The 23,277-nt window shown below is 45.7% G+C and overlaps 2 protein-coding genes across 2 annotated transcripts in view; one reads left to right on the top strand and one right to left on the bottom strand.

Moving 5' to 3' along the window:
- Positions 1-1,182: 1,182 nt before the first annotated feature.
- On the bottom strand, positions 1,183-19,265 carry CDCA8 (cell division cycle associated 8). Its single transcript, XM_006867550.1, has 10 exons — positions 19,169-19,265; positions 18,912-19,040; positions 15,329-15,369; positions 11,148-11,220; positions 7,876-7,952; positions 6,142-6,206; positions 5,258-5,353; positions 3,019-3,145; positions 2,289-2,375; positions 1,183-1,227 (listed from the first exon to the last, which is right to left on the bottom strand). Exons 1-10 carry the CDS (start codon positions 19,263-19,265, stop codon positions 1,183-1,185), a joined length of 837 nt encoding a protein of 278 aa, XP_006867612.1.
- An 896-nt stretch (positions 19,266-20,161) lies between these two features.
- LOC102822982 (chromosome unknown open reading frame, human C1orf109) overlaps positions 20,162-23,277 on the top strand; it is an 11,916-nt gene continuing 8,800 nt past the window's right edge. Inside the window, exon 1 of the mRNA XM_006867549.1 lies at positions 20,162-20,439. Coding sequence (XP_006867611.1) covers positions 20,165-20,439 — 275 coding nt within the window. The 5' untranslated portion in view covers positions 20,162-20,164. The remainder of the gene's footprint in view (positions 20,440-23,277) is intronic.

Raw genomic sequence — 23,277 nt, 5'->3', positions numbered from 1 at the left:
ACCACCATTTATTGACAACAATAACTTTCAGTTCTGCTGAAAAAAAAAAAAAACAAAAAACGTAGAGATACCATTTCTCAGGAAAACAATATGTACAAAAGTCTCAGGGAAGGGAGGATAAAACCACCTGAACGAATACAGCTTAAACAGAATTGACTCACTAGAATGGTCATGTAGTAAAATCACACAAAGAATAACAGAGCCACTGGTGAGAAAAGGGGTGGACCTTCACGCCTGTGGTGGGGCATAGTCTCCATACTCTTGGGATCCATCCTGTGACTCTTTGTGACAGGCTGGCTGGGATATAGGGTCTCTCCGAGGACTGCCACATAAGTAGCTCATGCCCAGGGCATACGCGGGACCCATGGAGCGCAGCCACCAAAGTACTCCTGCTGCTCCAGTAGGCTCCAGTCTACAGACCAGGCAGGGACCACTGGACTTAAAAAGGGACTCCCTCCAATCCCCACCACTAAAGAGGTAGAGGAGCAAGATGTGGAAGCTGCCTCCGAACTGATTTTTGGTCTTCAGTAAACACAAATAAACACAAAACACTTTCCCCCAAGAGTCAGAGCTAATGGGCATGGCAGGTGAGGTGCCACGGCTCCACTGAGTACCCATAGGAGGAGAAATGGGCTGGGTGTGTGAGTGACAAGGACTGTGTCCTACTGTCGTGATCACAGCGGCGACACGTCCTGTTCTGCTGTCCAGGGCCCCCTGCCCCATCCCCAGAGTCTGCCCTCCCATGGCCCAGAGCACTCACCTCTCTGAGGCCAAGTTTCCCAGCCTCAAGCAGAGTGGGAGGGTCCTCAGATGAGGGTGAGTGGGCAGTCTTCCCAGGAACAGGAGGTTCTTGCGAACCACCTCCTCTGGAGGCAGGGCAGGGCAGGGCAGGGCACACAGTATGCTGACTAAAAGCAGGAAGACAGGAAGAACTTGGCTGGGAGAATGACAGGAAGTTTTGAGTTCATGGACCAGTAGGTAGTGTCAGGGGTCACCCAGGTTGGAATGCATGAGGCCAGAAGCAGTAGCAAAGCTTTATCTAATGAAGGGGACAATGTCCCTCTTCCCAAAGTTCCTAAGAGGATCACAAACAAACAATAAGCATGAAGGGAGGAGGTCTCTCGAGGGTCCGAGAGGCGCCCACTGAAGGGCCATCCTGTTTGGCTTCCTGCCACAGCAGCCTCACTTGCGGGACTGTATGGTACTGCAGATCTGGGCAAGGCGGCTCTAAAAAGAAAAGGAGATGGGAAATTGAGGGAAGATGGCACTTGGCATGCTTCCCATGGTGGGTTTGGAGTTAGGCAGGTCTATTCATAACACACACCTTTGTGACCTCCAGTTTCTTATCTGCACAAACAAGTAAATAACGTCTTAAATGAGACTGTTGTTAAGTGTCATTGAGTCAGTTCTGACACATGATGACTCTGTACAGGGTTTCCGAGGAGCTGTGGGGGAGTTTCAACTGCCCACCTGCGGTTAGCAGTCCAGTGGTGCTGCACAGTGAAGGGAAATTTGGGAACAGGAATCTAGCTAATGAAGACTGTCACAGGACTTGGGCTGCTGGTGTATGTGAATATTAGCACTTGGTCTACGTTCGGTAGCTCTGTTGAATAGTTAGCTCTGCCCTTGGTGCCACCCTGGAATGCACCCTTCGCAGACGCCACAGAAGGGTGGGCCTAGGTGGTCATGTTTACAATAAGTACTCCCAGCTACCAGGGATGACCATCTGACCAAAGTGAGCCAATTAAGTGCTTCCTCTTGAACAGAACAATAGAGATAAAAGTTGAAGGTGTGGCTACCCAAAGTCACAAACAAATGAGACAGACAGCCTCCTGGAGGTTATCTGCTGAGAGAGGACTGAAGGTAGCAACGGAAACAAACAAATGGACCCTGGAGAGATGCTACAGGGCTTGGCTGTGCTGGAAGGGCAGTTCACAGATTCCTGCTGCTGGGGGTCCTCACCTGTCTAGCGGTCTTGGCAGTGCTACCTCCTCACCCTCTTCCTAAACCACTGTGATAAGTTTCAGTTCCTGGAAGTTGGCTGTGTCCTAAGACACCCCGGCACAGGAGGCAGAATTTTTATTCTGTTATGGGATTTCTGTGATCAGCACCTTGGGATGGGCCCAAACCCCATCCCAATTCAGGGCCAGGATTGCTGCTAGCAGTTATAATCCCTTAGGAAAATTAGGCAATTCAATTTTTATAAAGCATCAGCCCCGACCCAAGAGGCAAGCCTTAGTACACCTAAACCAAGAACGTGTGCGTGGAGATGCATAAATGAGACTTACAGAGAGCTTCTTAATGTTTCCCAGGGCTTCGGGATCCAGTTGTGTGATATCGATCCTCCGTAAATCACTGGCCAGCAATCGCATGCTCTGTATGGAAGGGAGAGTGAGCTCAGTTGGCATGCCCTTTCTGGGGGAAGCCCAATCCAGCAGTACCAGGGGCCCCACGGGCCCCCTTGCTAATCTGCACCTGGTGGAGGGGGTGTCTCTAAGAAGACAATGACATCAGTCACTGTACACAGGCAAGCACACTAGCTGAGAAAGCCTGGCAGGCCACAACTGAGAACTGAGGTTACAACTTGTTCTTACTCGGCCCAGGGGAACTGGGCTCAGCCTGCTTCAGAACCGCTTTAGATTACACGAAGTTTGAAGACACACCCAGGTTCCTTGTTAGACTCAGCGCCCTGTATACTCCCCTGGATGTCTGTTGCGGCACCTATCATATAATGCTGCCAATTGTGCACCTGTCGATTCTGGCTACTGAACTGCTTTTCAAGGAAGCATGTCCTGCACATCCCGGGCTATAAGACAGGTGAGCAAGTATTAGCTGATGAGCAAATGGAACCCAGAGGGGGGGCAAGGGACTGCCCAGTCTGGGCCTTGAACCTGGGAAAGAACCTGAGCTCTGGGGCCTACAGAGTGTGCTCATTCTGGACGCATCAACTGAAATAACGCTGAAGGATAGAAGTGTCTCATGGACCCGGTGGCCTGGCTCCCCGCTGAAACACGTCACCTCTCCACCGCCCACTGGCACAGTGAGGAAAATCTCTTTGCTGTCAGCGAGAGGGCTGCCGTTCTTGGAAATGTTGTAAATCCGCTCTCTGGCTGCTGGGATGCGTAGACCTGGGGTCTTGAAGACCCTGTAAAGTGAGAGAATCACCGTGAAGACGTCTCGGCAACTTGAACGACAGATACCAGGCTCTTCCAACCCCATCTGGCCTCAAATGGCCTCTCTAAGAAGGCGACTTCTAAATTTGGGGAAATGGTTTTGAAGCGGTAATGACTAAGCACAGCTGGAGAAAGGAGGCTGTAATTATCAAACATACATCTAGCAGCAGTTACTCTGTAGCCATGTCAATTTTAGGTCCATAGCCCAGTATGGATGCCAGTCATCCACAAAGCCAGAAATAAACTCTGCTTAATGTGTTTCCAAGAGCGCCTGAGTGCTTCCATCAAGAGGAATTTTCTGGGCCAAACTAACTTTGTCAAAGTGGTTCAAATGCTGGTAACTGTCTTCCCTGAAATGTCTTTACTACATGTTCATGAGAAAAACAAATAGCAAAAAAGAGTGGCAATTCATGTGAAAAGTAAGTAAGTCTTCCTGGCCCTCCCCAGCCCAGGGGTAACCACTTCCTCCCCTGCTTCTAGAGGTCATCGGTCTTTGTTCCTTACGTGTCTCTTCAGAAACACTCGATTGTACATAGAAACAAATGAGGTTTCCCAGCATACACTGTTCTGCAACTTGCTTGGCGATGCTCCATGAACATTTAGATCTTACCAAAGGTTGGGAGTGAAAATTCACTCAGAGGTGCTTTGGAAGAAAGGCTTGGCGATTTTATTTAAAAAAATGAGCCACTGACAACCCTTCAGAGCACAGTTCTGCTCTCACGCACACGGACGGGGTCGCCATGAGTTGAAATTAACTCAACATCAACTGGTTTGGGAATGAAAGGTATGACTTAGGTCGCATTAACAGCCCTGTTCTTGTTGCCCTCCCAAAAGATGCCATCAACCACTTGGACACTGGCTACCCAAAATGAGGGGGTTACGAACCGCGAGGTCAGCAGTTTGAAACTACCAGCTGTTCCGTGGAAGAAAGATGAGGCTTTCTGCTCCCATAAAGATTTACAGCCTTGGAAACCCTGTACAGGGTCACTATGAGTCAGAACCGACTCCATGGCACATAACAACAACAACAAAGGCAAGAAGTGACTGGCTTACAAGCTTTCAAGAGGGAACCTAGATCCAGAGGGCTCGAAGGAAGGTAGAATCTCCAGAGTAGAATCTAATCTGTCTAGGCGGGGCTGATGAAAGGAGATGTGGATGGGTCTCTCTTGATACAATGGTGAATAATTGCAGGACTAATTGTGAGGATTGGGAATGTAAAGGTAGACATTTTGAAGCAAAAGGAGGGGAGTGATTGACTTTGCAGTCTAGGAGCAGAGGTCCCTGGGACCATCAAGGGAGAAGAGCGAAGAGTGGGACCCTACCCAGAGAAGCAGTGATGCCAGAGACGGAGGCAGAGACGACATGGAGAGATGGAGCAGCTGGGGACTTTAGACACAGAGAGGGAGAGGGACTGTGTGCTGACAACCAGGGGGTACGCTTGCAGGGTATACCCTTTTTGGCTGGTTGATGATGCACGGAGGGGACTGTAACCATGGCAATGAGATGATATACGGTAGGATGAATGTAAAGCTAATGTTCTCCCATGTAAACTATCACATAAATTACAATAAAACATTAAAAAAAAGATGCCACTGATTTTCACTCCTAGGTTCACAAAAGGTACAGGAGAGTGCCTACCCATTTAAAGTGGAATTAAAAAAAAAACTCTCATCAGAAAGAGCTCTGGTAGCGTAGTGGTTACAAATCGGGCTGCTAACCTCAAGGTCGGCAGTTCTAAACCACCAGTCGTTCAGCAGGAGAAAGATGAGGCTTTCTGCTTCCGTAAAGATTTGCAGCCTCGGAAACCCTGCATTGGAATCAACTCCACGGTACTTAACAACATCATCAGAATTAGAAAAGTTCAAAATTCATAGAAGCCACCAGGGTAAATGCTGTCTCCCTTCTCATCAACTGAAGAATCACTTTGCTACTAGAAATGGGTGGAATGGAAACCCATCCCCAGGGGAAAGACGAACACTGGAAAACACAGACATGGCGCCCCCTTCCGCCCTGGCTTTGCGGGATAAAGGAACTTAAACACTCCTTTTCTGATGAATGTTCAAGCCCAGGCTCTCAACACTCACCTTGAATCAAACCTGGGGGTCATGCCTGGTGTTGGTTTTATCATTGACAACTCCAGCCGGCTCATAGCTGGGGTAACAGTGTTACAACGGCTTGACCTACAGGTCAGAAGAAACAGCCATTAGGCACGTCAACTCTCAGTCTCAATAACGGCAGCAGCACATGCTACAAACCCTTGGAGAGGGTGCTGTGAGGTGCTGTTGTGAGCTGCTACACAGACCACCATGTAATCCGCCCAGTAATCTGAGGAGGGAGGCACCAGGATCGCCCTCATTTCAGAGATGACGAAGAAATCCAGTTTGAATAACCTGCCCCAGGTCGCATAGCAAAGTAAAGTAGAGCTAGAACTCGGACCCAAGAGTCAGCCCTGTAGCCATCTGTAGGCTCCCTCAGTTGGAGTCTCTCCCTGTCCTCTTGCTAGGTGGGTGGCTACTGCAGGGAGAAATGGTTCTCTAAGCTTGTCTGACATGTAGCAGTCTTGCCTCTGGACGAGCAGAGTCCAAAAACATCAGGTCAAGCCTGTGGTGAGTATTTACTTAGGAGGGCCAGAGGACATTTCCAGAAACTGCAGATGGTGGCAGCCACTTTATGGACTGCTAGGAAACTAAATTATCACCTGCAGTGCTCACTGTATTTTTATGGGTCTCTCTTTGTCCGAATTAAAAATAAAGTCAGGGAGGATGGTGGAGATGGGCAGAGACTTGGTGAAGGTTACAGGTTAGACCATTTCTAGAAGCCCCTCCAATTTCCTCAAGAATTCAGTGATTCTTAAGCTCTATTTGAATTCCAGCACAAAACCCCCCTTTATCCTTTATTTCTACCATAATGTACGACGCGGCTGTCCAGTGAAATCAAGAACGCATCTCCAAATGGGAAAACCTAGTACCTTTTGCTTTTGCCTTTTCCTTGTATGGACTGGACTCTCTTCCTGGATGGAGGACACCTTTTAACCTGAAACCACAAGCCAATGAGACGGAGGTTATAGAAAGCCCAGCACGGGAAAGGTAAGGAAAAGTAAAAAAGGAAGAAACGGGGGTGGGGAGGGGTAGAGAGTGGGGGGTGGAGGAGGGTCAGCTCTAGTTCTGGAAAAGAAAATGAATAGTAAAATATAAGAAGGGCTTCCTTACCGAATTGAGTGCTTTAAACAATTTAGTACATAACTGACAAACTAAGGGTTTCTATTGGCTGGATCTCCAGAATGTAGTCAGTCACTTTTGAACTTACTGTTGCCTGGCTGCCCCGCCCAACTTTATACAGTGTTGCCGTAAAGGTCACTAAAGTGCCCAATCCAAGGGACCCACCATAGTCCTCATGCTTCCTGATGCTGAGGTGCCTGATAACAGTCCTTCCCAGCCTTCTGGTAATTCTCATCTTCCAAGGCCCACCTTCCTTGCTTGTCTGGCTGGCCCTCACCATCTGCCTTATTTGCTCTTTCTCCTTTGCTCCTACAGTCCATCCTCAAGGCCCTGCACAACCTCACCTGCTCCCACACTTGGACCAGCACCTGAAGATCTGGGAGCTAGTGTCTCTCAATTTCCTACTTCCTCCTGAGCCCCAGGCTGACCCGTGTTTAGCCTAGATGTCCTGGAGGAGGAGTAAACACCCAACGTGGCCAGTGCCACTCTTCCTTCTGTAGCCCACATATTATTTTACCCGATGGCCGCTGCCTAAGCCAGAAACTGCCTGGTCATCTGGGGTTCTTCCACCAGACCTGCTCCTTCAGCTTCACCACCCCTTCTTTCTCTAAAGTGCCAGTACCTCAGCTTAAGAAGCATAATCACTTGCGGGCCCTGGGCTTCTGTAGGAGGGGAGGCAAGCTCTGTTGGGATAGGGACAGTGGGGCTGGGGTACAGCATGGTGAATGCAGGTGACACCACTTAAGTGGACATGCACAACAGGTGGAAACAGCAATTTTTTGGTGCTAATGTACTTCACCATAATTTCTTTAAATCACATGATTTTTATAGGTTTTACCTTTGCTTCACAAACTAAATGATCCAGAACCACATTTAAAGTTGTAAAAATATACATACAACTTTTCTTTAAAAGTACAATAACCTTCCAATTGATTTACTTGTCTCTAGTTTCTCCCAGATCCCCCATCTATCCTAAATACTGTTTTCTGAAATACTGATCTCATCATATCGTTTCCTGTTACCTACTCATTGAAAGTCAAACTCCCATTTTTGGCAAACAAGACCACCCAGTCTCAGTTCTCTGCTCTACCCACATTCCCCTCGCAATTTACTGTAGCCCAGTCAAACCAAATGACTTCCTGCACCCAGGTGGACAATATACTCTCTCCACGTCCCCAGAAGTTTCTTTACTTTCTCTCCAGCAAGGGAAACCTCACACACCCTTTAAGGCCTAGCTATATGTAAATGGCAGGAGAAAGATGAGGCTTTCTGCTCCCACAAAGAGAACCGACTTGATGGCAATGTCCTAATGGGGTAGTGAAAACTCGACAGTTTCTGCCTCTTTGCCTCTATTATTACTTTCGTTATTTATCGTTTACAGTGGGATCTTCCCTACTAAACTTTTAATTCTAGGAGGGCAACAAGTGTTCTTTGTATTTCGTTAGGCCTCTTAGCCTTACCCCCCAACCTGAGTGCCTACTTACTCTTGTAGCCTGAGAATTCCTTGTTGTATTTTCTTCTTCTTCCGCTATCATTTCATCCACTTGTAGGGCTTTTCTGGCTGTAAGAAAGTTTAACTGTGTGATATTTCTGGGGGGAATAAACTTGCATGCATTTTACATTTCTTCCAAGGAATAATGCTTTATGTAATCTTAAGTGGTAATCAAGAAATAGACCCAAAGTGAAGAGTATGATTTAAAAAAATGAGAATTTAGATCAAAAGACCAGGACACCCCATGCAAGGCCTGATAGTGGCAGCCTGGCGTTGATTCCGAGGGCAGACTCGAGTCCTGATACTACCACTCACTAGACCACAGAGCTTTGATTGCTCTGTGCCTCCGTGTCCGCATCTATACGAGGGAGTAGTCCCTATAGAGGGATAGTGTGAGGCATGTCCCTACAGACACAACAGTGTTATGTTTAGTCTTGTATCCCTAAACCTTAGCACTGTGCCTGGCACACAGGAAGAAACTATCAAACATTTGTGGAATGAATGAATGCATGTAAAGTCTTTTGGGTACCCGACACAGAAGAAACTTTCTCAAGTGTCCTAATAGTGATAAATGATCAGTTCAATGGTCTTATTAGCAGGAGGTGGTGTGCCGTTGAGTTGATTACAAATCACAGCGACTCTGTATCCAGTTTCTGTGGCTTTTAAAAAAAACCTTTGCAGGAACACAAAGCCTCATCTTTTTCCTGCGGAGTAGTTGTTGGGCTCGAGATACACATCCGAGAACTTCTCACAGGGAAAATAGATGTGTGTATATATATACATACATATATATACACACCCATATGTATATGTGTATATATTTATTGTTCTTGTTGTTAAGTTCTGTCAACTTGGTTGCAACTCATAGTGACCCCATATAGGGTTTCTGGAGACCAGCTGGTGGGTTTGAACTGCCAACTTCACAGTAAGTAGTCCAATGCTTATCCTGCAACACTATACCAGAATGCTCCAGACTGATAATAGAGGAAATAATTACAATTTTTAATATTTGATGTTTCCTGTGACGCTGTGGGATAATGCACTGGACTGCAAGGTTGGTAGTTCAAATTCACCAGCCACTCCTTGGAAAGCTAAGTTCGGACATATTGTCAAGAGGGACCAGTAGCTTGAGAAGCATATCATGTTTGGTAAGGTGGAGGGTCAGAGAAAAAGAGGAAGACACCCAACGAGATGGATTGGCCAAGTGGCAGCATTGATGGACTCAAGCGTGGCAACAGTAGTGAGGCTGGTCCAGGATTGGGCAGTGTTTCGTTCTGTTGTGTATAAGGTCGCTATGAGTCGGTACCGACTCAATGGCACCTAACAACAACACAGGACACCAAATAGCAAAACTAGTGTCCACATCTCAACACCACAAAGAAATGGCTCAAAATTGAGAGTTTTCAAATAGTCTTAGCTGTCTAGTGAATAAAAAGTACTGAGTGTCCAACTGCTAATTATGTACAGCCAGAATCTAGACTTTCTTAAGCAGGGCTTCGGCAGAGAAAACTCATGCATTTCATCATGGGGAGAGACATCAAACAGCTTGTAAGCATTTTCTTTTCTTCCTGTTTTTAAAAAACACTCAGTGGCAACTCTGACACATGAAATAAGGAAGAGCACAGATGCAACTTTACTGGCTGGTTGCTATTGGTACTGGTGTCTTCAGTTCCCTGAAGTGGATCAGAATGTCTCCCTTACTGGCCCACCCACCAGACATCTCAGCACAAATGCTGAGTTCACTTTGTAGAAAGCAAACAAATAGTACACCCACTCCTGCACACACACACTCCACCCATCCACCTCTCCCCACACACCCCCCAAGTAAGCACAAACTAGTGCAGCTTAGAAACCGACCAGATAACCTAAAGTGTTGAAAGGACCCATGGTGACCTAAGAGATTGTATTTATGTCACTGGGAAACTCTGGGAACACCCTAGTCCAATGACATCATCATCTTCATCATCCCAGGGAGGTAGGCCTGGAATCCGACATTAGGAAAGCAGACATGCTTTCTTCATGGACAAAGAGCCGGAACAAGAACTCGACAGCATTTCTGGACCGCCCTGGTGTAGACTGTATCCTGGGGCAGCCATGAAACTCAGGCCCTGGTCAGGCCTGTGCTCACAAGAGCTAGATAGAGCTTAGTGACTAAGACACTCACGCCACATCAGTCTGCCTGAGTCCACGCTCAGGAGCCTGGATTATAAACCTGGCTTCCCATGTCACTTTTCCAATAAGACAGCATTTCCCAAGTGTGGGACAAGTGGGAGAGATGATGTTACATAGATAGGTCACGAGATTGGGTAACACAGAATTATGTACTGAGAAAGTGATTCCACACTTGACCACACAAAGAAGAGATGCAGTTTGTTATTACTATGTCTGTAACACCTCTCTAAATCTTGCGATGCAAACAATGATTGTTTCCAGCTATAACGTGTGGAATCCTCCTGTTCAGTCTAACCTGAGTCCATGTTAATAATCTGGGTAAATAATTTGGTCTTGCTGTTGGTGCCTGAGGCCAACGAGTGGAAGCTGATCAGACAAGAATCATTGAGGGCCCACTATGACCAGGTGTAAGGAGGCAGAGGCAGGATGTAATCTATCAAGGCCAGTGGGAAAGCTAATAAAAACCTCAGAAGACGTTGGCTCGGGGTAGCTTCTGGGTTGGTGAGAGCCAACATCTGCTCTAGGGAGGGTAAATGCATCTCGAGGACATGGAAACTCTGCGCCCTTGTGCTTGTATCTTTTTTTCTTGCTTGATTACAGAGCACTTTCCCTGGAGGACAATTCATTATACTTGAGAAACAGAGAAAAGGCCAGTGTCAGCTGACCGAGCTCTGAGTGAAAGGAGATGAGAGACAAGGAGCTGCGTGGAACATACAGGGTCTGAACTACCCAGGGAAGGGAAACTGAGATTTCTACAGGACACAGTTGGTATGTGGAGTGAGCGTTTTTATCTATCACACATTGGACACCAGACATGGCTGATCTCAGCCTCCCTGAACTGGTCTGACACTGATTTACAAACCAGCACAGTTCCCCCACTTCCCCTTTAGCTCACAAACTAGTCACACATCAGTACAACTGAGACAGTACAATCAAAGGACTGTAGTCACCAAAATCAAATTTCTGGGCTGACAAGACTGAAGATCAGGCATTGGAGAAGGGGCTCCACCAATGAGGCCCTGTTTGAACAGCCAACCAACCATCCTGGACATCAGAATTCTCAGCTTTACAAAGGGTTCAAAAAGTACTCACTTTTGGCAGATTTTAAGGGTGTCTGAATAGCTTCTGCTGTTAGCTTGTTAATTTCTGTGATATCAAGGTCAGCCTGTGAGGAAGACAGCCAGAAAATACCAGATCCATCAGATGAGGAACAAATTCAAATTAAAAAAAAAGTTACTCTGATTTTAAACATGCAAGAACATTATACTAGTTGTAACAAAATACCCAGACTCTGTTAATCCCACCACTTAACCCCAGACCTAGAACATTTGCTTCTAGCTATGTATTCCTTCCCTATTCCATTTCCTTGGCTCTCCCCTACAAGAACCACTATCTTAACCCTCTCGTTCCAAAAAGGTAATCACTATCAATCCATTTGCTTTTGAAAAAAGCACCTCTCTCTATATATATATACTATAGAGAGCCCTGGAGTCCTGGAGTGGTGCTGTGGGTTAATGCGCCAGACTGCAAATCTGTTTGAACTGCAAGGTCGGCAGTTCAAGCTCACCAGCCGCTCCTCAGAAACCCTATACAGGGTTGTTATGGGTCAGAATCGACTTGACGGCACTTAACAACAACATAGGGAGCCCTGGTGGTACTATGGGTTAGCCACTGTACTACTAACCACAACATTGGCAGTTCAAACCTACCAGCTGCTCTGCAGGCGACAGCTGAGGCTGGCTGGTCCTAAGATTTAGTCTTGGAAACCCCATATAGGGTTGCTATGAGTTGGAACTGACTCAGTGATAATGAGTTTTGGGTATTTATATTAAATATACATGTTGTTTGTTGTTGTGTCATTGAGTTGGTTCCGATCCATAGTGACCCTGTACAGGGTTTCTGAGGAGCAGCTGGTGAGCTTGAACTACCAACCCTGGGGTTTAAACTGACTTTGTAGTCCAGTGCATTAACCTGCAGCATCACACCAGGACTCAAATATACATGTTGTTGTTGTTGTTAGGTGCCATCGAGTCGGTATTGACTCATAGTGACCTTATGCACAGCAGAATGAAACACTGTCTGATCCTGGGCCAACCTCACTATGTTGCCATGCTTGAGTGGCAACTTGGCCATTCCATCTCGCCAGGGGTCTTGTATGTTAATGTCTATATATAAACATTTCACAAAAGTATGTGTATACTTATTAATTAATTTATTTAGTTTTCACTGCGGTGTAACATTCCACTGTGTGGCTGGACCACAATAGTGTTTCCCTTTCTTCCTTCTGTAGTTTCACTGCTATTACAAGTACTGCTTCTTTGAACTTTATACATGTGTGGTGCTGGTGGTTAATGTGCTAGACTGCAAAGTCGGTTTGAACAAGGTTGGCGGTTCAAGCTCATCAGCTGCTCTTTGAAAATAGGATCACTATGGGTCAGAACCGAATTGACAGCACTTAAACAACAAGAGGTAAAGGGTAAGGTTGCTAGTGGCACTGTAGGATAAGCACTGGGCTGCTAACTGCAAGGCAGACAGTTCAAATCCATCAGCTGCTCTGTGGGAGAGAGGTGAGGCTTTCTGCTCCGTAAAGATGTCTAGCCTTGGAGACCTTGCACAGGGTCATTATGAACTGGAACAGACTGGATGGCACCTAACGACAGGGAAAGGGTAAGAAGGCTTGGTGACACTTAAACACTCAGCTACTAACTGAAAGGTTGACGGTTCAAACCCACCAGCTACCATATGGGAAAACGATGTGGCAGTCTTGGAAACCCTATAGGGTTGCTCTGAGTCGGAATCAACTGGCCGGCAGTGAGTGCCCATGTAAACAGCCCTTAATCAAAACCCTGACTATAAGTCTCTAGCAAACTTCCCAGGTCGGAAGCATTTCATCTGCATTGCTGTAACTTGTTAGTGAAGAAATCGTGTCTGCGTGACTCTATGGAGCCCTGGTGTAGTGGGTGAAGTGCTGGGTTGCTAACTGCAAACTCATGGTTCAAACCCAGCAGCCAAACCGCAGGAGAAGGATGAGGCTGTTGGCTCCCGTAAAGACAGTCTCGGAAACCCCAAGGAGCAGTTCTACTCTATCCGACAGGGTCACTATGACTTTGAATTGACTTGATGGCCGTGGGTGGGCCTCACTGGGAGAGGACTCTTGGGAGCTTATTCCCGATTTCCTCTCACCATTGCCACAGGCACTGCTTCCCTTGGCCAATGCTGCTTTGTATCCTTTCACTGTATCAAATCATAGTACAACTATATGGGGAGCCCTGTGCACCCTAACAAACCATCAAAGCTGAGGGCAGTCCTGCGGCTCCTGACACACCTACCAGTTAAGAGCATCCATATTCAAGTGTCATTTTCCCCCTCCCTACCCAGGGTTTAAACACTAGAATTCTCTCAACTTGGTGTGATGACCTAGGATATCATGTTATTATCAGAAGCTCTGGTTTGTGTTATGTATGTCTGATTAATTTCTTTAAAGGTTGGGAGCAGCATTAGCTAATGAGTATAGATTCTCTTGGGATGTATGTTTTCTGAAGCAGTAAATCTGGGCATGCATGAGAGTGAAGAGTGAAGAAAATGGATAACAGAAACACCTTACAAAGGAGCAAGCACGGACTAAGGATGTTTTACTAGCTCTTGATTTTATTTTTGTTATCCCCACCTCTCTTATTTGCTGTTGAGTGCCATCGAGTCGGTTCTGACTCATAGTGAGCCCGTGTAGGGTTTCCGAGGAGCAGCTGGTGAGCTTGAACCACCAACCTTGTGTTTCAATCTAATCCTGCAGTCCAGTGCATTAACCCACAGTTGTTGTTATTAAGTGCCATTGAGTCAGTTCTGACCCATAGTGAACCTGTATAGGGCTTCCGAGGAGCAGTTGGTGAGCTTGAACTGTCAAACTTGTGTTTCAAACCGACTTTGCAGTCCAGTGCATTAACCCACAGCGCCACTAAACAACTTTTTTCTAATTTACTCTTAACATCTGAAGATAGTGGTAGTGGTGGTGGTTATGTGCCGTGGACATAATAGCGACCCTGTACAGGGTGTAGACCTGCTATTCAATATAATGTACCTTCTATGGAGTCCTGGCGTGGCTCTGTAGTATAAGCACTGGACTGTTAACCACAAGGTTGGAGGTTCAAACCTACCAGCCGCTCCTCGGACACCCTATACAGAGTCGCTATGAGTCTGAATGACTTGACGGCACTTAACAACAATGTATCCTCGGTAGTCAAATGCCTTCAAACTCTGAGGTCCTAAAAGATTCTGAACAACTCTTCAAGGATGCAGAGTTTTGGGTCATTTTGTAAATCCGATGAAGGCTATGATAAACTTTCTCCCCAGAAAACTGCACAAACACACACACATTATTTAGTACCTAGGGACTCTGGGAAGCTAGCCCAGTCTGACAGAAATTTGTGTTGTAGATATGTTCTCTTATCTGTGTACAAATAATCAGTACAGTATTGTGTTAACCCAATACTGTACTAATTATTTGTGGCTATAGAACACTCGAAATGTGGCATGTCTGAGAACAGAATTTTACATTTTATTCAGTTTCTAATTATGTATATGTTACATGTGCTGTGGTGGTTTCAAGAGTTAAGCACTGAGCTGCCAACCAAAGGCTGGTGGTTTGAACCTACCCAGCGGCTCTAGGAGCCACAGATCTGGTAATCTATTCCTGTGAAGATTTCAGCTTAGAAAAACCCTAGGGGGTAGTTCTACTCTATCACACGGGCTACTATGCATTGGAATCAACTTAACAGCATTAACAATAACAGTGGCTAATGGGCAAAACAAACCCTTTATTTGGTCTCCCCACTTACTGCATTAGTCTTAGTGCTGATGTGGGGGTGATAGAGATGAGTAGGGAGAGGGCCAACTAAGGTGGGTGGTCTTAGAGAGTTGCAAGTAAGAGCCCTGTTTCTGTGGTCTGACACGACAAAGCAACAGTCTCTATTGTCCAGTGGCTGGACCACAGTGTAATGATGCAGCGACACAGGCTTACGGCTCTCTTATTTCCCTCTGCAGAACACAGGGCAAAGAGCTGCAAGGAACCTGTTAGCAATACAACTGCTGCCCTTCTTAGCGCTTAAGCATATTTGGGCCTCTTGTCCTCAGTGTTTGATACAATTATAAGCTTTTAGTTGACATGAACAGATAGTGTCTTCTATGGAACCTCTTCCACAGTAACTACCCAGTGGTTGTATTTTGTGACTGGACTCTAGAACCAACCAACAGTTTCAAAAACAGGAGCGGTCACTTACTGTTGCTGCTTCTTCCAGGGCCTGCTTGTTTCCTCCCAGGGCTTGGAAAAGAACACGTTAATTAGTTCTTACAGATTTCAACGCGAACCCACCTTTCCTAACACTGCCAATTAGCTTTCAAAAACTAGACCAACACTCTAGGGCCATCATAATCTAGTCCTTCTCCCACCCTGACTGTTCCCCATGACCCACTCAATATTTATGGGTTAAATTATGTCCCCGCAAAACACAGGGGGCTTCAAAAAAGCTCATGGAGAAATGGAATGAAACATAAGGGAATGTTTCCATGAATTTTTTGAAGGCAGGGTTAGTGTAAGGTGTGTCTTGAGTCAATCTCTTTTGAGACACAAAAGAGATGAAACAAGTGAGCAGAAGCAGAGCCAGGGGAAGAGATGTCAAGCCACAAGAAGCCTGTCTGGGAGAAGCTCAGAGAACCAGGATCTTCCTCCAGAGCCAGCAAAACAGCAAGCCTGCCCCTAGAGTTAGCACCCTGCATTCAGGGTTACAGCTTCCAGGGCTGTGAGAAAATAAACTTTTATTAAAGCCACCCATCTGTGATAGTTTTGTTATAGCAGCACGAGATTACTAAGACATTTATGTTCCATCACATCAAATCTCACCATTTCCCAAACGTGCCACCATCTCTCTTGACAAAGGGCCCTAGAACTTATTTTCTCTGTCTGGAATACTACTCGGCACTCAACACATTCCCAGTTCATTCTTCAAAACTCTGCTCACACATCACCTCCTAACAACAGGCTCTATTATGGAGCAAGCTGTCCCAGCCTTTACAATTCCTCCTCTACAGAGAGGGAAACGGAGGCCACAGACATGAAGTAACTTGAGGAAGACCACAGAGCTGGACTATGAAAGAGCTTGAATTTGAGCTCAGATTTGCCCTGATCCCTGCAAACGATTTTTCTCTCACAGTAGGTTGCTGCAAAGTATTGAGGGGAGTGCTCCCCTGCTTCCTACCCAATAACTACTCAGAGCTGAAGTGTACACCTTTGCCGTGACTGTGGATTCTCTGAAGACAGCTATAATATCCACAGCGTCAAGCAATAATCTGGCATATAGTAATGGGTAGTAAATGTTTGTAGAATGAAGAGGTATTTACAAGATTTAGATGCAGAATTAAAAAGTTCAGTTTAGGTCCTCCTGTTAGAAATTCTCATAGTATCTGCATACCAGTCCAGAACTCAGGCTTTGGATCCAGAATACCTGGGTTCAATAGATTCTGCCACCAACCAGTTTAGGAGACACCTCAAGCAAAGGAACTACCCTTTCTATGTCTTAATCCTGTCATTTAGAAAATAGGGTTAATATTAATAAGCTTGTTAATGGGGATTAAATCCATTCATGTGAAACATTTGATACAATGCCTATCCAGTAATGTTATTAAGTGCCATCGAGTCGGTTCCAACTCCTAGTGATCTTGTACAGGGTTTCTGAGGAGCGGCTGGTGAGTTTGAACCATATCAAACGGACTTTGCCGCCCTACGCATTAACTCACAGCACTATTGTTGTTGTTGTTAAGTGCCATGAGTCGGTTCCTACCCATAGCGACTCTGTATAGGGTTTCCAAGGAGTGACTGGTGAGCTTGAACCGCTGACCTTGTAGTTGAAATGGTTTTTCAGTCTGGCGCATTAACCCACAGTGCCACACCAGGATACCCACAGCACCACAGGAAGCACTAAATTTTTATGCTAACTGGTGGACACTCTATTCCAGTAGCACTTATAATAATTTTAACTATAAAATCCTGCGTAAAACATTGAATCACCCTTCTACACCAACCTGTAAGTGTGTGAGGGCATGGACAATGTCTGTTTTATTTTCCAGTGCATCTTAGCACTTAGCACTGTGACTGACAAATGATCAAGGGCAAGTAGAAACAATCACTAACTATCTATCTACCTTGTGAACAGAGGAATCCCTGGGTAATGCACACAGTTAATGCACTTAGTTGCTGATCAAAAGATTAGAGGTTCAAGTCTGCCCAAAGGTGCCTTGGAAGAAAGACCTGGTGATTAGATCTTCTAAAAACAAAAACTGATCTCTGAAAACCCTCTGAGCATAGTTCTATTGACTGACACACATGGGGTCGCCGTGAGTCAGAACTGACTTAATGGCAACTGGCTAGTGAGAAGAAAACATGTGTTTTTATCTATGAGGGAGGCCATATGCTAGGTGTTATTATGTTATCGTTAAGTGTTGTCAAGTCGGTTCTGACTCAAAGTGACCCTATACAGGGTTTCCGAGGAGGGGCTAGTGGGTTTGAACTGCCAACCCTGCATTTAGCAGTCCAGTGCTTATCCTACAGTGCCTCACCAGAACTCCATATACTGGGTAATTAAGGAAAATTAAAGCTCACCTAGCAGGAAGGACAGCATCCCGCATTCTTCAGATGTTTAACAAGGCGATGGGAAACTAGGCTAGGATTTTTTCCCTGGCAACTGTTGAGTCTTTACATTTCAGAATTTAATTTGCCCATTGTGCAATCAGCAATTTCTATAAGCTGCAAAAAGAGCTCCCTAGTGCTTACACTTACAGCTCTAAAAACAAACCGAGTTATTCACTCATTCATTTAATAAAGGTTTTTGGAACACTTAGTACCTGTCAGGTCCTTTTAGCTACAGATTAAAAAAACAGATAAAAGTTCCATTTTTGAGCTTGCATTCTTGATTGTGGATGAGAAGACAAGCAATTATCTATAGTATTTTATAGTATAAGATGTATTAGGTTAAAATCTGTAGTAAAAGATGAATTAGTTAGATCAGGAATGAAAAGCTGTTCCCACCTGCTTTGGTATGGCCTATGCACTCAGAATGGTTTTTACGTTTTTTGAATAGTTGGAAACAATATCAGAAGACTATCTGTTATGTCAAGTGCTGTCGAGTCAGTTCCGACTCATAGCGATCCTGTACAGGGTTTCCGAGGGTGTAAATCTTTACGTGAGTAGAAAGCCTCATCTTTCTCCCACGGAGCGGCTGGTAGTTTCGAACCGCTGACCTTAAGGTTCGCAGCCTGATTCGTAACCACTACGCTACCAGAGCTCCTTAAAAGACAATCTAGTGATATGCAAAAATCATGTGAAACTCAAGTTTCTGTGTCCATAAATAAAGTCAGATTGGAGCACACAGCCATGCCCATATGCCATAGTTGCTTTGGCACTGTAACAGCAGTTTAGTTATAACAGAAACCCTCTGCCCCATAGAGTCTAAAATATTTACTAACTGACTCTTTACTGGCAAAGTCAGCCTAACCCTGAGTTAGATGATGGTCCTGGTGTAGCTAATGTGCTGGACTGCAAAGACGGTTTAAACAGCAAGGTCAGTGGTTCAAGCTTACCAGCTGCTCCTTGGAAACCCTATACTGATTCGATGGCACTTAACAATGAACAAGTGCCATGGAGGAAAATAAAGCAAGGGGAGCTGGGAGAGGGGCAGTGGGCTGCAGCTTTCAACGGCAGTCATGACAGAACTCACAAAGTTGACATTTGAGGGGTTCTTTCTGGAGGTTGTCTCTACAAGCACAGAGGAGCTCCAGGTTTTGATCTGGGGAAACTCCAGCAGATCTTACCGAAGTACTCGAGCCAGTTCATCTCCCGCAGCGCCATGGGGAGCCGCAGGATCTCGATGTTGTAAAGGTTGTCCATCTCCTTGAGGAGGTTCTGCCTGTCGGATTGGATTTGCTTGGATCGGATTTGCACTGTGAAATTGAGGCACGGTCAGTCAGTGGGGTGCTTGGGGCTCTGAATCCGTGCTTGCTGCATTCCAACCCGCCAGGACACAAAGATCTTCCCAGGTAGGCACCAAGACCCGGGCCCCGCCCCTTACCTTCCCGGTCGAAGTCTTTGAGAAAGGAGGAGAGCTTCCGGCTCCTCAACGAATTGGTCTTAGTCGCCCGACTGCTGCCCTTCCTAGACGGAGCCATGGCGCTTCCGTGGAAGCTGTGGGCCCGAAAGACAAAGTGTCAGTGGGGAAGAGGACCTAAGGAAACCGCAAAGGGAAGGGGAGGGCAGACGAGGACCCAAGGGAGCCAGTAGGGAACCCCCCTCCCCTTCTTCGGGACCTGGGCAAAAGGAAGGTGTGAGTCATGTACCTGAGGGTCCCAAAACAAGGGCTGAGAAAAACCTCGCTGCTCCACCAGAGAAAATATCCGCTCCGTGGCTAACCGGACATGCGACCGCCGCCACTAAATTCAAACTCAACTGCTACAGGTCGACGAATGAGAAATCGCCGTCTTAGAAAGGTCCCCCAACATCCAATCACTAGGAAGCACTACACTCTGCCAGCCAGTCCAAGCGGAGAACTACAATACCCAGGAGTCATTGCGATCGAATGATGTATTTCCGTGCCGACGAAACCGCGGCAGCTTGAGTTTGTGCTTTGTGGCATGCGCAGAGAAACCGGCGTGTCCTTTTTTTTTTTTTCCTTACGGTAACTATCAGTTTATCCTTCTAATTTAAGGAAAGCAGTGGGCCACCTGAAGAAGAGGAGACAAGATTCCAGCTCCAGTAGCACGAGTCTAAGGGTGAGACAGAATTTGGGCGCCAGGAATCCACACTGAAATAGGAGACTGCTCTTTCCCTGGGGGAATAGTCGGGAAACCCTTCTTGAGGTTGAAAACAAGGACCTGTCTTTCAGAGGCACTCCTTTCTGAAAGAATAAACACCTTTACCCGAGGAAACTCTGTGTTAAGGGTGGAGACGGACAGCTTGACTTGACAGGAGACCGGCGTTAACTCCCACCCTTGACACAAGTACGTCCCCTCGCGTCTTGGGGTCCGTCCTTAAGGCTGTTTTCTTTTGTTTCTGTTTATTTCCACAGACCATGACTCAAGACCGGCCTTTGCTGGCTGTGCAGGAGGCCCTAAGGAAGTGCTTTCCGGTGGTGGAGGAGCAGCAGGGCCTGTGGCGGAGTACGCTGAACGACTGCCTGCCGCTGCTGGCCTCTCTCAGCAACCTGGCGGAGCAGCTGCAGGCGGCCCAGAACGTGCGATTCGAGGAGGTGCCGGCCCTGCGCGCCTTCCCAGACTTAGAGGAGCGGCTGAGGCGCAAGCAGCTGGCTGCCGGGGACACTGTCCTGGACAAGCTGGCTGAGCGCCTGTAAGGGGCTCCCCAATGCTCTTTCCTCCCAGAAAGGTCTTAAAAACTGAGAGTATGCGAAGTGTTGAATCCTCGAGAGGATGGGACTTGGTGTCTCAGCCTTCCTCCTTTTCCCATCTGTTGCTGTGGGACCTCTGTTGCCTCAGAGACAGGCCTGGCAGTGGGGATTTCGTTGTTGTTAGGCACCATCAAGGATTTATGTTGTTGTTAGGTGTACTGTGAGTTGGTTTCGATTCCTAGCGATTCCTATGCACAACAGAGCGAAACACTGTTGGGTCCTGCGCCGTTCTCAACAGTTGTTACATTTGAGCCCATTGTTTTTGCCACTGTGTTAATTCATTTCGTTCTGGGTCTTCCTTTTTTTTCCCCCGATGGCCCGCCATTTTGCCAAGTTTTGATAACTTCTCCAGGGACTGGTCCCTCCTAATAACATGTCCAAAGTTGCCATCCTGGCTTTTAAGGAGCATTCTGGTTGTAATTCTTCCAAGACAGCTTTGTTCCTCTGGCAGTCCATGGTATGTATATTCAATGTTTGCCCACACCGTAATTCAGAGGCTTCAATTCGTCTCTGACCTTCCTTATTTTTCTTTTCTCTGGCTTTCATTTTTTTAATGAGGCAGTTGAAAATATAGATTGGATCAGGTGCACCTTAGTCCTCCAAGTGACAACTTTGCTTTTTAACACTTTAAAGAGGTCTTCTGCAGCCGACTTGCCCAGTATCTTTTGATATTTTGATTTCTTGACTGCTACTTTCATGAGCATTGATTGTGAATCCAAGTAAAATGAAGTCCTTGACTACTTCAGTCTTTTCTTCATTTCTCATGATGTTGTATATTGGTTCAGTTGTGAGGATTTTTGTTCTCATTGTGTTGAGGTTTAGTCTATACTTAAGACTTATTCTTTGATCTTTAAGAGCAAGTGCTTCTAGCCCTCTTCACTTTTAGCAAGCAAAGTTGTACCATATCGCAGGTTGTAAATGGATCATCCTCCAATCCTAGTGCCACATTCTTCATATAGTTTAGCTTCTTGGATTATTTGCTCAGCATACAATTTAATAACTGTGACAAGCCACACAACTGTAAATAATAAAGCTGGGATTCCAATCTAAGTATGGGGTTCTTTGGGGATGATGAGACTATTCTAAAATTAGATAAGAGTAATATGTGCACAACTCTGAATAAGAACCGTGGATGTTTACATTGAAAAGAAGTACATTTGATGGTATGTGACTTGTGTTTCAATTTGTTGTTGAGTATGTACAGAGCAAGACAAGCCGTTTCTACACATAAACACTCAGTGACGTTGGGGATGTTTTCAACTTGTGCAACCATTCTCACTCGTGTTTTCAGAGTCCTGTCCTCCCCTCCTCCACCCCCACTCCCCCATTAACATACTGCCTCCTACAGTTCCTATGTAATCTTTCAAGTTGCTGTTGTCTCTTTGATTCCATGTTGTTGTCCGGTGCCATGGAAACTGCACAGCAGAAGTAAACACTGCCTGGTCTTGCGCCATCCTCCCACTCATTGTTACACTTGAACCCATTGCTGCTGTGCCAGTCCATCTCACTGAGAGTCTTCCTCCTTTTCGCTGACCTGCCACTTTACTCAGTATGATGCCATTCTCCGGGGACTAGTCCCTCCTGATTATATGTCCAAAATATGAGAGACGACATGTCCTGGTGGGGCGCTGCAGAATAATGTACTGTTAAACAGGATAATGGCACTGCAGGATAATGTGTGAGGTTGGCTGCTCCTTGGAAACTGTACAATGTTGCTATGAGTTAGAATCGACTCAATGGCACTTAACAACAACAACGAGAGACGAAGTCTCGCCATCCTGGCTTCTAAGGAGCATTCTGGTTTACTTCTTTCAACACAGATTTGTTTGTTCCTCTGACAGTCCATGGTACTTTTAATATTCTTCTCCAACACCATAACCCAAAAATGCATCAATTCTTCTAGTCTTCCTTATTCATTGTCCAACTTTCACATACATATAAAGCTATTCAAAATACCATGGCTTGCGTCAGGTGTGCCTTAGTCCTCAAACTGACATCTTTGCTCTAGAACATTTAAAGACATCTTGTACAGCAGATTTACCTAATGCAGTGCATCATTTGATTTCTTGTCTGCTGCTTCCATGAGTGTTGATAGTGGATCCAAGAAAAATGAAGTTTTTGACAACTTCAGTCTTTCTTCCATTTATCATGATGCTATTTATTGATGCAGTGGTGAGGATTTTTGTTTTCTTTACATTGAGATGCAACCCATATTGAAGGCTATCGTCTTTTAAGTCCTCTTTGCTTTCAGCAAGCAAGGTTGTATCATTTTCATATCACAGGTTGTTGAGTCTTACTCCAATCCTGATGCTGTGTTTTTCATATATTCCAGCTTCTGGGATTATTTGCTCAGCATACAAATTGAATCAGTATGCTGAAAGTATATAACAAGTGTCCCCTCCTTCTGTTCCAATGACTTTCTTGGTCTATGTATAGGTTCCTCATGAGCACAATCAAGTGTTCTGGAATACTCATTCTTCTCAGTGTTATTCATAGCATGTCAAGATTCACATAGTCAAAAGCCTTTGCATAGTCAGTAAAACACAGGTAAACATCTTTCTGGTATTCTCTGCTTTCAGCCAAGATCCAACAGACATCAGCAATGATATCTCTCATTCTACGTCCTCTTCTGAATCTGGCTTGAACCTCTGGAAGTTCTCTGTTGATATATGGTTGTAGCTTTGAAATTATCTGCAGTAAATCTTTACTCACATGGGATATCAATGATATTGTCCGATGATTTCCTCATTCCATTGGGTCACATCTCTTTGGAATGGGCA

Source organism: Chrysochloris asiatica, unplaced genomic scaffold (genome assembly GCF_000296735.1).
Source record: "Chrysochloris asiatica unplaced genomic scaffold, ChrAsi1.0 scaffold00106, whole genome shotgun sequence".
Lineage (NCBI taxonomy): Eukaryota > Metazoa > Chordata > Mammalia > Afrosoricida > Chrysochloridae > Chrysochloris > Chrysochloris asiatica.
Note: the sequence above shows the minus strand (reverse complement) of the source record. Positions and strands in the feature narration are given on the sequence as shown.